The 15812-nt window shown below is 32.5% G+C and overlaps 2 protein-coding genes across 3 annotated transcripts; one reads left to right on the forward strand and one right to left on the reverse strand.

The window, feature by feature from the left end:
- Positions 1-83: 83 nt before the first annotated feature.
- LOC110272909 (rust resistance kinase Lr10-like) lies at positions 84-9813 on the reverse strand. Of its 2 annotated transcripts, XM_052263398.1 has the most exons (4): positions 8917-9813; positions 8085-8117; positions 1772-1795; positions 84-1450 (listed from the first exon to the last, which is right to left on the reverse strand). In XM_052263398.1, exons 1-4 carry the CDS (start codon positions 9755-9757, stop codon positions 204-206), a joined length of 2145 nt encoding a protein of 714 aa, XP_052119358.1. In that variant the 5' UTR covers positions 9758-9813; the 3' UTR covers positions 84-203. The 2 variants fall into 2 exon arrangements, with proteins under 2 accessions (XP_052119358.1, XP_020981282.2); XM_021125623.2 differs by lacking the exon at positions 1772-1795.
- Positions 9814-10188: 375 nt separating this feature from the next.
- Positions 10189-12085, forward strand: LOC107495715 (rust resistance kinase Lr10-like). The gene is made up of 2 exons (XM_016116881.3): positions 10189-10835; positions 10938-12085. Exons 1-2 carry the CDS (start codon positions 10643-10645, stop codon positions 12032-12034), a joined length of 1290 nt encoding a protein of 429 aa, XP_015972367.2. The 5' UTR covers positions 10189-10642; the 3' UTR covers positions 12035-12085.
- Positions 12086-15812: the final 3727 nt, after the last annotated feature.

Genomic DNA, 15812 nt, shown 5'->3' on the forward strand with positions numbered 1-15812 from the left:
TAAACGCTGAGATGTTGTTAAATATATGTATTCTTAGCGAAATATATATATATATAGGTTGTATTATCCAAAATGAAATTATCAAATTGTTGTTGAACTGGTTGTAATAAAGAAGAGCGTACAGCACATAAACGTAAATAACAATACAATATAGAAACAAGAACATAGAAAGCAAATTGCACTAGTCATCAACCAAAGCACTTTCACATAGGATTGGTTGTAATTTCCTCCTCAAAACCTGAACAACTAGAAGAATCATCTGAAATAGTTACTCCTGAATTAATCTCAGAATCTTTGTGAATCGTATCATTTGGATAATATGAAGGTCTTGGAGGCATTTCAATGCTTGCAGCATTCCCTTCTAACATTTTCACCACTTTATTCATTGAAGGACGATCACTTGGCTTTAATTGTATACACCATAGTGCGGTTAAGAACATCCTTTTTGCTACTTCGCTTGTTTCTTCATGCATTAAAATTTCCATCTCTATTTCATCATTTTTCTGAGTCAATTGATTGTATATCCAAAATGGAAAGTAAAATTGACTCGAATGCTCTGCATTTGGGTTGCAGTTTCTTCTTTGACTTGCCATCTCCATCAAAAGCATTCCAAAGCTATAGACATCGGCCTTATAAGATACTGCTCCAATATTTTGGTAGAACAATTCTGGAGCCATGTAACCAATTGTTCCTCGTGCTGCTGTCAAAGTTACAATACTATTATCAAGAGGATTCAGTTTTGCAAGACCAAAGTCTGAGACCTTAGGAATGAAGTTTTCGTCAAGAAGAATATTGTGAGGCTTGATATCAAAATGCAAAATTTGCATGTCACAACCTTCATGCAGATAAGCTATGCCACGAGCCACTCCAAGAGATATTTCAAAAAGTTCCTGGCAAGTCAATGATACACTATCCACTTTGGAGAAAATAAACTTATCTAGAGAACCATTCGGCATAAATTCGTATACAAGAGCACGTTTTGAACCCTCAACACAAAATCCAATCAACCTTACTATATTGGCATGATGTATTCTACCAATTGTAGCAACTTCACTGATGAATTCTTGACCATTAGCCTTAGCTTTACCCAACATTTTTATGGCTACAAAAGGTCCACTTCGTAGCTTTCCCTTGTACACGGAACCGAATCCTCCTTCTCCCAATTTTTCTTTAAAATCTCTTGTCATTTTCTTTATCTCTTTATATGAATACCTTATTGGAATGAGATTGCTCCCTTGCAAAAATTCCTCAATGTTTTCATAAATTGATGCATGTTTTCTTTGGCATGTGTAGATCAGCATTACAAAGAAAAGTATGAGACTCAATATGTATTTGACGACCATGTATGGCACCATAAACCATCCCGTGAATACTCCTACATCAATTATAGGTAATACATCCTCTTTAGAGAAAGAATCGCCACCATCTTTTCCTACTACTTTCCGAAGTCCTGTGTAAATAACAAAGTATCAAACAATTCAAATATGTTTGTTGCTAACGAACACATAAAAGTTGAACATGATGTTCAAAGAATGTAATTTGATTTTCGTTACGGTAAAATAATTTTAAATGAATAATTAATTGACATAAGAACAACCATCAATTTAACTCTTGAAAAAAATTAGAAGAATGGCAAATTAATTATTCTTTAAAAGATATTTTATGTTTTGTGGTACCCTAATAATATATTCTTAGTCACGTTAAGAGTTAGGACTCAATATGGAAATCACACCGTGCAACAGAAAATATTTGCTGAGAAATGAGAATCTACCTTTCAAAATTCCATACGCGGAATCTGTAGAGAAGCATTTGTGAAAAATTAGAAACATGGCAATGACAATAAACTAGTATTAGTCGATGCACAATTGACAATAGTAATGTTCTATTTTCTAAAAATAATTGGATCATTTATTTTTTAGATTCATTTAAAAATTAATGTATCTGGATAATTTTTATGTTTAAATGCATTAATTTTTTATAAATTTTAAAATAAAAAAACACTTATTTTTAAAATAAATAAAACAACAGTTAAGCGGTATTTTATTATTTTGTATTGTTTTATGTCTGAGTAATATTTTAAACCAGTTCTTAAAAAATTTTAGTTCGACAATTTAATTCTCAATAAATTTTAATCACTAAATAAGTTTTTAATTTTTTATTTTATTAGATAGATCAGCTTTTGTGTCAAATTTTGATAAAAAATTAAACAAATCAGTTTATAATATTATTTAACTTATTAAATTTTTAAAATTCTTATATTAGACTTTATATATAGACGAACAATCTTATGTAAGGATTGATTTGGCTAACAAAATAAAAATTTAGAAATTGATTTAGCAATTAAAATTTGTTGCAGAATTTTTTAGTAGAAAATTTTTATGGATCGATTTAGGGTATTACTGTTTTATGTTTAAGGTATTGCTTAGTTGTTAATACCTAAGCTATTGTCTTAAATAACTTTGATGATAGTGGTGGAATTTAAGAGATGCTGAGAAAGTTGTAGTGGCAATCAAGGTGTTAATAGTGGTGTTGGTTATGTTGTGGTGTTGGGTGACAGTGGTGGTGATTATGGTAGTTTGAAAGATAGGATAATAGAGATAAAAGGAAAGGGGGTAAAATTGGTGGTAGTTTGAGAGTGGAGACGGCAGTGATGGCTGCACTATTATTAAAGGAGATGAGAGGATGAAAGAAGAAAGTAGCTGGCATTTAAATACTGTGTTTTGTCTCTAGAAAAAATGACATCTTCTTGGCACAAGAACTGATTTGTCCTAATGTCCAACTATGTAAATTAATATTTTATGTCCTTATTTTTATTCTCTATCTATATTTTTTTAATAAAATATTTTGATTAGACACTAATTTAACCGATAAAATTAAACTTTGAAGATTTCTTTTGTATTTTAATGTAATAATAATTGATTCAACTAACATAATAATAATAATAATAATATATGTGATCGCTAGGAAAAAATAAAATAAGTGCAATGGTATAAGATAAAAAATAGAAAAGAAAATACAATTAGAAAGAATGAGATAAACAATATTTCTTGAACTAAATTATATTTATACATAGTTCCAGACATAAATTTGATCCATAAAAAATTCTCGTGTCGCACACTAAATTAATTCGTCTTAATAACTAAGAATAAATGACTATTTGTACCCATAAGAGATGAAAACGCTGACATTTGTATTCATAATAGCCTGAAACTAAAGTTATACCCATGATAGATGTCTTTTGTGTGACAAAAGTGCTCTGATTTGGATATGAGCTTGGTTCGTGGGAATCCGATCCTACGTGACACTCCCTCCCTTATCTCCAACCCCTCTCTCTCTTACTCACACACACTCTCTCTCTCTCTCCAAATCTCACTCTGACCCCTCTTTCCTTAATACTCGCTCCCTCACCATCCACTCCGCCCTTCACGCCGACAAAGCCATCCTCTTCTCCCTGCCCACCACCTTTGACCCCATCAAGGACACCCTCCTCACTCTCATGCTTTTCAACCACTCTTCCTTCATCCTCACCTTCTCCACCTCTCCTTCCTCTTCCACACTCCAAATTCGGGATGATACTTCTCAACAATCTCTTCATACCGGTCAACCAAGCCAGCCCAATAACCGTGCAGGTAGTAAGAATTCTCAAGAAAAACAACATCATCATCGTCCCCCTCGTCTTCATCTATCTCTTTTCCAGACTCATTCTCCTCTTCATCAATTATGAAAAAAAAAATTCAAACTTTGAAAAAAATCAGGCACTCCACAAATCAGTAACACAAAAAATCAAAGTGAAGGAGAAAAGGAACCGCGAATGAGGAACGCAGATATGAACGTGTTGATAATATTTATTTCTCAAATAAACGTTCTAATTTTTAACAGCATCTCTCTCTTTCTCTGAATACAATTATTCAATTAAGCTAAGCAAATGAAGCACCCATCTTTGTACAAAAGAGAGAGAGAGAACAAAAACAACATAGAGACAGAAGACATGTCTGCTTTTGATACCTACAGCGTCGACTCCGATCACCACCAAAACCACGCCGACGAAGACAACTTCTCCGGATATGGCGGCTACTCCAATTTCTCCGGCGGCAATGTCTCCGTCGTTGACCACACTTCTCCGTCTGCTTCACCAGACATCTTCGGGTTCAGCGATCTGGATCCAAGCTACTCCCAGTCTCCCTTCGAACTGGTGCATGTAGCAGAAAATGGTAACGACAACGGCTACCATGACGACAACGTTTTTGTCTCAGACAAACCAGTGCTTCCAGCGCCTACAGAGATGGGATCAGAGGAATGTTACGCCCTTCGTGAGTGGTGCCAGTGAGAAGTGAGAAATGATAAAAAATTTTGTAAATTTGGAAGATTAAAAAAACCTTAATAAGGATGGGGTTGTTGATGTTGACGATGAGAGGAGAAATAGGCTGTTGAGGAAGAGGCAGAAACGTCGAGAAGGGAGAACGGTGGGTCGATAATGTTGATGGCTATGGTGGTAGCAAGGAATGAGAGCGGTGGTAGGGACGCAGAGTTTGGAATTGGGGAAGAGAAGATGGGGAATAAAATTATAAATTAAAATTAGATTATATTTAAAGGGTTTGGGGGTTTGGAGTGCCACGTAGGATCGGATTCCCACGAACCAAGCTCAGATTCAAGTCAGGGCACTTTTGTCACACGGAGGGCATCTATCATGGGTATAACTTTAGTTTCAGGCTATCATGGGTACAAATGTCAACGTTTTCATCTCTCATGGGTACAAATGGTCATTTATTATAGTAACTAATTATATGCATACTGTGAGAATAAAAGAAAAGCAGAGAGAAAACAAAGAGAGACAAACAAAAAATAAAAGAGAGAAAATTCTGGATAGTTAATGAGTTTTTATAGGAAATTATTTTATAGTATGCTCTGTTGTTATTTATAAAAGTTAGAAAATTATATAAATGAGTGAAAACAAAATGTATTCAATTAAAATTAAAATTAAAGGAATCCACATCCATAGCAATTATTCATTTTCTTTCTTTTTTCTCTTTAATAATTATATAGCGAATGTATTATTGTGAGTAATGTTCAATTTTATATTACTTTCTATCACATAGGGTGAAGTTTTCTACAAGCAAGCATAAAAGCAGAGGGTTGTTAGACTACGTGTATACTGATATTTGGGGCCCGACTAAAGTTACTTCCAAGAGTGATTCCAGGTATTTTGTTACTTTTGTTGATGATTATTCTAGGTATGTTTGGATTTATTTCCTCAAACATAAGAATGAGGTATTCGATACTTTTAAGCGGTAGAGAGCAATGGTTGAAAACCGAACAGGTAGGAAGTTGAAAAGTCTATAATCTGATAATGGCACAGAGTATATGGATAGGGATTTCAAGGAGTTCTGTGACCGAGAAGGCATTGCAAGACACTGGACAGTTAGAGAAACACCACAACAGAATGGAGTCACCGAACGACTGAATCGTACGCTACTTGAGAAGGCAAGGCGTATGCACTCTAATTCCGATTTTGGCAGAGAATGGTGGGCAGAATCGGTTGCTACAGCTTGCTACATAGTGAATCGATCCCCACATTCTTCTCTAGATGGAGACACACCTTATAAGGTGTGGTCAGGAAACCATGCAGATTACGAGAAACTCAGAGTCTTTGGATGCACAACCTATTATCATGTCAAAGATAATAAGCTTGATGAACGATCTATGGTAAATTTGTCTAAAGATATGGTGCCAGATGATGGTAATGTTGGAAAAAATTTAAATACTCAAGTGGTGGAGATAGAGTCTAAATACCAACAAATAGACTCTAGCAATGTTCAGGTGGAGCATCCTAATGCTACTCGAGATGACGCAGAGGATGAACTTGATCATGAGAAAATTCAGCGAGAAAATGCACATGCATTACAACAGCAGCAGCAGGATTCTTTGGCATCTATTAGGTCAAAGAAGAACTATAAATTTGTTCAGAAGTTCGGGTCAGACAAGCCTTTGAGACATTATGGGCAGGTAAACTTGGTAGATTATGCACCCTCAGTGGAGGATGATGAGCCGATCACCTTCAAACATGCTATCAAAGACAAAGATAGAGAAAGTTAGTTGATCGCTATGGAGGAAGAGATGCAATCTCTTCATAAGAACAAGACATGGGATGAGGTCCCATTGCCTGTGAAAAAGACTGCAATTTGTTGTAAGTGGGTGTATAAAGAAAAGAAGATCCTACTAAGTCAGATGGTACAAGATTCAAAACTAGGTTAGTAGCAAAGGAATTTGCACAGAAAGAAGGTGTTGATTACAATGAGATATTTTCTCTTGTGGTGAAACACACTTCCATACGGGTGCTTTTAAGTCTTGTCGCTCATGGTGATCTTGAGTTAGAACAACTAGACGTGAAGACTGCATTCTTGCACGGTGACTTAGAGGAAGAAATCTACATGTATCAACCTAAGGGTTTCAAGGTTGAGGGTAAAGAAAGTCAGGTATGTCGCTTGAGAAAATCGCTATATGGATTGAAACAATCTCCCCGGCAATGGTATAAGCGATTTGACTCATTCATGTTAAAACAAGGTTTTTTCAGAAGTAATTATGATTGTTGTGTATATATTCGTAAGCTTCCTGAAGGTGATTATATCTATCTTCTATTGTATGTGGATGACATGCTTATTGCCTTTAAGAGTAAGGTAGAGATAGATATGTTAAAGGTTCAACTTGGTAAAGAATTTAAAACAAAAGACTTGGGTGCTGCACGAAAAATATTAGGCATGGAAATTAAAAGAGAGAGATCAAGCCAAAAATTGTTCTTGAGCCAAAGAAGATACATTGAGCGCGTCATTGAAAGGTTTGAAATGAAAAATGCTAAATCGGTGGTAACGTCGTTGGCTCCACAGTTTAGGCACTCTGGTAACAATCTCCCACAACAGCAGAGGATAAGGCTTACATGGAAAATGTACCTTATGATAGTGTAGTAGGTAGCCTAATGTATGCTATGGTGTGTACACGCCCAGATATTTCATAGGCAGTCAGTATTGTTAGCAGGTTCATGGCAAACCCGGGTAAGGCATACTGGGAAGCAGTTAAGTGGATATTAAGATACTTGAAGGGTACCATTGACACAGGTTTATGCTTTAGTGGAAAATCATGTCAAATCAGCGGCTTTGTTGATTCTGATTATGCTGGTGATCTAGATAGAAGACGTTCTACAACTGGTTATGTATATAAAATACAAGGTGCTCCAATTAGTCGGCGATCGATGTTACAAGCTACAGTGACACTATCTACTACAGAGGTTGAGTACATGGCAGTAGCAGAAGGAGTGAAAGAGGTATTGTGGCTAAGAGATCTTCTAGATGATTTGGGGTTGAAGCAATATTGCGTGAATCTGAGTTGTGATAGTCAAAGTACAATTCATTTGGCTAAAAGTCAGGTTCATCATGCTCGTACCAAGCATATTGATGTAAGATATCACTTCGTGCACGATGTTATAGAGAAAGGTAACATTTCTCTTATAAAAGTACACACAGATGAAAACCCTGCTGATATGTTGACTAAAGTAGTGTCAGGAAATAAGTTTCAACACTGTTTGGAATTGTTCAATATTGCTTCATGTTAGGCATTACATGGAGAAATAGAGGAACTACGATTGGTTTGATCCTGAACAAGGGTACGTAGGCAGTCATTGTAAAACGATGCAACCGGATATGAATACCACACTTTGATCGTACAAAATTTGAGTAAATTTCAAATTACGAGGTAGAGAATTGTGAGAATAAAAGAAAGGTAGAGAGAAAACAAAGGGAGGTAGACAAAAGATGGAAGAGAGAAAATGGTGGATTGTTAAGGAGCTTCTATAGAAAACTATTTTATAGTATGCTCTCTTGTTATTTATAGAAATTAGAAAACTATAAAAATAAGTGAAATCAAAATGTATTCAATTAAAATTAAAATTAAAGGAATTTACATTCATAGCAATTATTTATTTTCTTTCTTTTTTCTCTTTAATAATTATATAACAAGTGTATTATTATAAATAATGTTCAATTTTATATTACTTTCTATCTATTAGAAGTCAAAATTTCAAACTCAACACATACCTTCTGCGATTATTTGGAGCTTCGACACCATTCCTAAATGACAGTAGAAATAAATTAGCTCTAGAGTACTGAAGATAGCAAAAATAATACTACAAATTATTTCGTTTCAGTATTGAAGAAAAGAGTATATTTGACCTGTGTGCTTCACATGTTGATATAGTGCTTATACTGGTGTTAAAGAAAAGTATCTTACACCCATATTTTTTTTTGTATATGTATTATGTTTTGTGAAATAAAAATAAAGAAGTGATTGAGAATCACCAATTTTAGGATTCTATTAGTATAAAAAAATGGACTTATATCCCCCTATAATACAATTAAAAGAAATGTTGACTCTTAGCATGTGATAAAAATACATAATAAAAAATAATATATTTTGATAAAAATTCATACAAAATCAATATTTAAATTTTAAATTTGACAATTAATAATTTAATTAAATATATTAAATTATTTAACGATTTTTAAGTATCAATTTTAGTAAAAATAACTGTAAGTTTGTACCTAATATTTTTCGAATGGAAATAGTATATGTTTCTGTGATAGAAAAGTTTTGTATCTGTATTTCTATTTTACAATTAAAAAAAATCAATATTTTTGTGAGTAGAGTATCCAAATGCAGCCTAATCTTATAGAAAAGTATTTAAATGTATTTTAATTAAAATATTAATGTTTCAGTAATTTTGATAATTAATTTTAATTAATATATATCAGATATTTTTTATAATTAAAATCATAACATAAAATTATTTGAAACAATAATATACTAATTCTTCCAATCTGATAATCTAACTATCGAAAGCGAAGCGTTGATGGAATTATAGATTCTTACGACATTCTTTCCCAAAAGGTGGTGTGTAACAATCCTCCGAACATATGAGACTACTTTGAGCGGTTTGGTCGATTGCGCAAGAACTCCCCTTCAGTCCACACTTATATTCACAAGCACCAGGTACCCACGAAAGCTCAAATCCATAATTGAGCATCCTATGAATCTCAGCGTATGAATAGTTTTGGTTGCAGCTCAATAATGATTCGTACTTTGGCCATCTCGGTGGAGCAAGAAAGGATGATGAGCAGGGAGCAACCAGCTTCACATGGCAACCATCTCTTAATTCAACCACCGTCAACCCTCCAACAACGGCATAAACATGATGGCCTTGTTGAATGCAAGAGGCAGTGTCCACATATCGTGGATCGTCCCTCACCGGATTTCTGCACTCCAAGAAAACCACGTTATAGTCTAATTCTACAGTTTCGACTTGTGTGGAGCCATTACGAAAATCAGTCTGTCGGTATTGACTGTCTTCATATGGTCTGCTTTCATCTTCATTCCTCAAATAGGATCTGGTTATGGAATAGTGAGGAAGGGTGGAGCAATCATCCTCTGAGATGCCGGGATCTACGAGTCGGATTGTGAAGTTATTGTAGTTTATTGATTCAACATGGTAGTTCTTCCCTGGGAACAAAGCTAGCACGGCGATGTTATTCTCGCAAGCCAACTCATACCTCTCATCGCCACAATTTTGTGGGTCATCCTTCAGCCGGAAAGGATGACTTATGTTGGTGACTTTGCCGCACGAAGATGGGGCACATGTTGTGTTAGCATCCATGGCGGCGGAGGCAACAGTGGTAATTAGGAGCAAGTAGTTTAAGAGTGAGCCTGTTTTCATGGTGATTGATGATTCATGATGAAAATTGAAAATTCTTGATTATGTTATAAGCTAAACCAAAGCATCCAATCCATACTTTGTTGAGGGCAAAATTGTCTTTCCATTAGTCAACAGCACTGACTTGGTAGACTTTGTCTTCACTCTTCACTCAGCAAGTCAGCATGCTAATAACTGCTTAATATATAGGACAGGGTATCGAACAACAAATAAATGAATTTCAATCTGCATTAATTAATCCTTAGCTTATTCCGGAGATAATGTAGAAAATAAAAAAATATATATATATTAAGCAGTTTTAAACTTTTAATAATAAATTGTAAAACGCGTATTAGTTTCTATATTTTGGTGTTTGTCCAAGTCAATTCAAGCTTGAATTGATTTTGCACATTTTGCATTCCTCTGTTGGCAATGAAGATATCAGCATTATTGTTTCTGCTGCTGCTTCTGAATCTGAATATTGGGAATTGCCAGCTGGATCACCATCCTCCGGTTCCATGTCCCGTGCGTGTGTACTGTTCAGAAAACAACACCAATATTCTTGAGCTGCCTGGCTCTTCTTCTTCAGTGAAACTCCCCATCCGTCACATTAATTACACATCAAACACTTTAGAAATTTATGATCCCAAAAACTGCCTTCCAGAACTCTTTCTCAGACTCTATTACTCATCATTTTATCCTTTCCGATCCGCAACATATTATTACAGTGGTGATGGGGAAGTTTCTTTTGATGATACGCGGACCAACTTTACTTTCTTTAATTGTTCTTCCGCACACCCCGACTCCCAGGAACAAGATACTTTATCTTGCCCGATTCGTGTGGCTGGCGATTTCGAAGATGTTACCGACTTAGGCCTCGTATCCTGCACAAAACTGGTCCGTAAGGTTATGCCAAGTTTCGCATATCTGATACAGGAGGGACATAATTCAATCAACTTGGTATCGAAGACAAGTTTCCAGAGTGGCCATGGATGCTTTGTTGCTTGCAACATATCCAAGCAAGAGTCTGAATTGGAGACTCCTAATGAAGGGAAGCCTAAAACAGGGAAGGAGTATGAATCCATAATTTTACCGATTGCAGGTGACAACACGTGCACCCATCAAACTCTCTCCTATATGAATTCCCATTCTTTTTTGTGAGTGATTTTAGTACTTCAATGTGTTTATATATAATGGCATGCAGGTGCATCTCTCCTTTTCTCAATACTGGGTGCCTCGTATCATGTATATCATTATTATAGGAAAAGAGGGGAAGATCAAGAAAGAGTTGAAACTTTTTTGAAGGACTACGAGGCATTAAACCCAACCAGATTCTCTTATGCTGATATCAAGAGAATCACTAAGCAGTTTAAGGACAAGTTAGGTGAAGGAGCTCACGGAGCCGTCTACAAAGGTAAATTGTCCAGTCAAATTCTAGTTGCCGTCAAGATTCTCAATAGCACAGTGGGAGAAGGAAAAGAATTCATAAACGAAGTGGGAACAATGTCCAAAGTTCACCATGTCAATGTGGTTCGCTTGCTTGGCTACTGCGCCGACGGATCTCACCGCGCTTTAGTTTATCACTTCTTCCCCAATGGTAATCTCCAGACCTTCATAGCTACGTCAAGCGACAAGGAAACCTTCCTTGGATGGAACAAGTTGCATCACATTGCTCTCGGCATAGCCAAAGGGATTGAATATCTTCACCAAGGCTGTGATCAAAGAATTCTGCATTTTGATATTAATCCTTACAATGTCTTGTTAGATGATAATTTCACTCCAAAAATTTCAGACTTTGGTTTAGCTAAGTTATGCTCCAAAAATCGAAGTACTGTATCCATGACTGCAGCTAGGGGAACCTTAGGCTACATGGCGCCTGAAGTTTTCTCTAGAAATTTCGGCAATGTATCTTACAAATCCGATATCTACAGTTATGGGATGCTATTACTTGAGATGGTTGGAGGAAGAAAAAATACAAATGCAAGTCAAGAAACATTTCAAGTTCTATATCCGAATTGGATACACAATTTGCTTGAAGGAGATGACACATATATTCCTATCGACGATGATGGAGATTTTAGAATTGCAAAGAAACTTGCAATAGTGGGACTATGGTGCATCCAGTGGCACCCGGTGCACCGTCCCTCCATGAAAAGTGTAGTTCAAATGCTTGAAGCAGAGGAAGACGAGTTGAAAGTGCCGCCAAATCCTTTTGAATCTGCAGCTGCGACTAGTTCAAGTGCAATTATTCCAGCAAGATTCTTGAATATGGAATTGGAAGTGATTCCAGAAGCAGACTAGTTTCATTCAACATGGTATATTATTTGGCATTTAACTTGCACTTGCTGTATATTATTGGGGTGTTATTAACTTATTATGGATTATACTTCTGTACTATATTATATATACAAATAAAGTATTCTTCCAAGTTTACTTGTACATGAGTCTGTCACACACTACTCACTAGCTTCAATGTTTTAGACTCATAAATAACAAAAAACAAGAGATTCGTTTCTGAGATCTGTTATGGGAAAAACAGTTAGTGACTTAGTTAGATGGATAATATTAATTTGACAATAACTATATTTCTGTAAAATGGCTTGTGATGTTGAACAAAAATCTATACAGTATTTGGCATTATGCTTTCGACGTAAATTTGAGTGGCTTGTGTGAAATTTTTTAATTTATGTCACTCATAAAAAATTGCAGAGAAAACATGTGGTAGAATGTTGAATAAGTTTTTAACACTTCATTGTCAAAATAATATTACAAAATATTCCTAATAACAAAATTTCTACCCTCCATTTTTTTTTTCTTATTGAGCGTAAGAACGAGTCAACGACGACTTACCTTGACGCAATAATACCCAAAACCTGAGCTACGACGAATAATATTTTTGATAAATTTTATAATTCTTTGATTCTTAACTTTTTCGATGATACTGTTTAGAAAATAATAAAAATAGGCAATAATTAATCTAAAATAAATTGCAAAAATTCATTTGTAGCTAAAAAAAATTAGTCCCGCTAGGTATTTCAGAAGATATTTATAAAAAAACACCCCCTCAAACATGTTTGACAAAATAAGCCCTGACCTGAATAGTTAATAAAAAAAATAGGATTTAGTTATCTTGGTTGGTATCATAAAGATATATTTTAAGAAGTTAATAATAAAATTTTTAAATTTTTTTATATATTTAATATTTTAAAAATATAAAAAATATTATCTTTTAATAATTTTTATTAAAATATTTTTATAGTATTTTTAAAATATATATATCTTTAAGAGAAGTTAGTTAAATAATAGACTAAATATTTAAACTAGTTTTAAAAAATGTTTAGATCAGACATTTTATTTCTAATAAAATTTTAGGGCAAATCACTATATTAAACCAAGAGAAGAAAAAATTTACACAAATAAGCCAAATGAATATCTACTTTATGATTCTACCAATAGCCATTTTTATATGGTTCGAATATACTCGATTCGAACTCTATTTACATATTGATTCGAATTATACACACACGCACACACTAATTCGAATCATCCTGATTTATTAAAAAAATTAATAATTTATTAAAAAAATTTATTAAATAAATAATAATTTAAAAATTAAAAATATATATTTTATTTCATGCATTAAAGAAAGCTAATAAATATTTAATTACGAGACTTCTTTAAAATATTAATGAGCTATCAATTCGAATTCCATACAATACACTTTTGTCCATTTTTAATAGCTCATAAATATTTTTTAATAAATTTTTTTAATAAATTTATTTAAATTATACTACAAAAAATATTTTATTCTATGCAAAACAATTTTTAAAAAATGGCTTAAAAAATGTTGGGAGTACTATAAAAATTTGTAATATTCTAATGACTTAGGTAAATACATGCATGTACTCAAATTTTAAATAAAGTACTCTACATAGTCAATAATAATTTAGAAATTAAAGAAAATATTTTATTCCATACAAAACAATTAAAAAATATATTTTATTTATTTTTTCACACGTATTTCTTGTCATTATATTGCCATTGAAATCCTCGTATATTTCTAATTTCTCAACCTAACCTTCACAATTTCTAACACAATCTTCATATAATTTTACTTGAGATATGTGTCTCATTTTTTGTGATTTGTATAAGTGAGTCAATATATATAAATGGATAATAGATATATCAGTACAAGCTTTATTATTGATTAATGATAACTTTATTTATATTAATATAGAGAGTAAATCAAATAAATATTTAAATTATTGGTCTCTAAAATTTGAAAAAAAATATTATTCTTCGTTATAAATATATTTATTATAATTTTTTTTAATTTTTAAAAGCTGTTTTACCAAACACAATTATAGTACTTGTACTTATTAAAAGCTATTTTTAATGTGATTTTACCAAACGTAAGTGTTGTAGCTTTTAAAAAGTCGTCTTTTAAAAGACAGCTTTTATGAGCTACTCTTAAAAAGTAAAAGCTTTACCAAACCAAGCTTTATTCAAATTATACGGTGAACAATTCAAATTTTATACAATACTCTTCTGCCCATTTTTGATAGCTCATGAATATTTTTTAATAAATTTATTTAATTTATACCACAAAAAATATTTTATTGTATGCAAAATAATTTACAAAATATTTTTAAGCCATTTTTTTAAAATTATTTTGCATGGAATAAAATATTTTTTTGTAGTATAATTTAAATAAATTCATTAAAAAAATTTATTAGAATTTGTTATGAAAAGGGAGTAATTCGACTCAATATGATTCGAACTTCTCCTTGTCACATGATGTATGTAATTCGAATTGACTAAATTTGAATTATGGTTGTCTAATTCGACCCTACTTGATTCGAACTACTTGTACACTTGGGTTAGTCATAATTCGATCTAGGTTGATTCCAATTATGAAGAAATATAATTCGAATTTAGTTGATTCGAATTACATTATAGTGTACTCTAGTTGATTGATGAATGAAATTTTTGTTTGGGTGATTTGCGTAATATCAATCTCCCCTTGGCATATATGTGTTTTTTATCCAAAATTTTTTAGAATTATTTTTATTGATAGATTATCTTAATTGTTTTAAAAAAAGAATAATTTGTCTTATAGTAATATATTTTAGAGTTTAATTATACAGTCTTATTATAAAAAATTTTTAACAATTTATTTATTCGATATACTTATTAAAAATTTAATTGAAGACCACAAAAGGATCATTCTATCCAACGAGAATAATTTTTAAGGACTTTTAAAGAATAAAAATTTATTGAAAATCAAATATCTTATTTGAAATTTTTTAGGGACCAATTTTAATGTTTACCCAAAATATTAATCCAAATTTTACGTTAGAAAATACTTTATCAATATGTTTTATAACTATTATATCCTTATCTTTTTCAGATGGCTTATTTAATACGTTTGAACTTTTTATACACTGAAAATTAAGCTTTTTTATTTATAAAATAAAAAAGACTAAAAATTAGTTAGGTTCAAAGGCAATTTCTTAAATACTTTGTCAATATGTTTGAGAACTATTATCTTCTTTTAATTTTGTGGTGTTACAACATCCTTGTCTTCCTCAATTATGTCTTAATAGATTGAACTTCATTGTTGAAAACTAAGCACTTTTTTTAAGTAACTATAGACCAACAAACATATATTACGTAAATGTCTAAAAAATGTAGGATTGATTAAACTCTAAATCTTAAATTTTAATTTTTAAATAGTAAATTCTAAATTTTAATAGTATAAAAATTAATGTTCTTAAATTTCTAACATTTTTTAATATATAATGAACTCATCATGATATAATTTAATTTTGTTGATGCAGGTCTTAATAGACGTGAAAAGTGGTAGAGATCAAGATTTATATGGACCAATTATTTGAGGTCTGATATCAAGGGAAGAATTCTTTTAAGAAGAAAAGCAAATAATTCTCCATTTTCATTCTATTCTTAGAATATGGTTTAATTTTCTATATACATTTAATTTGAAAGATGACTTTATTTTAGATGTATTCATAAATTATTTTATGTGTAATTATATAATCTTAGATGTATTGTAAAGATT

The sequence above is a fragment of the Arachis duranensis genome, chromosome 6 (assembly GCF_000817695.3).
Source record: "Arachis duranensis cultivar V14167 chromosome 6, aradu.V14167.gnm2.J7QH, whole genome shotgun sequence".
Lineage (NCBI taxonomy): Eukaryota > Viridiplantae > Streptophyta > Magnoliopsida > Fabales > Fabaceae > Arachis > Arachis duranensis.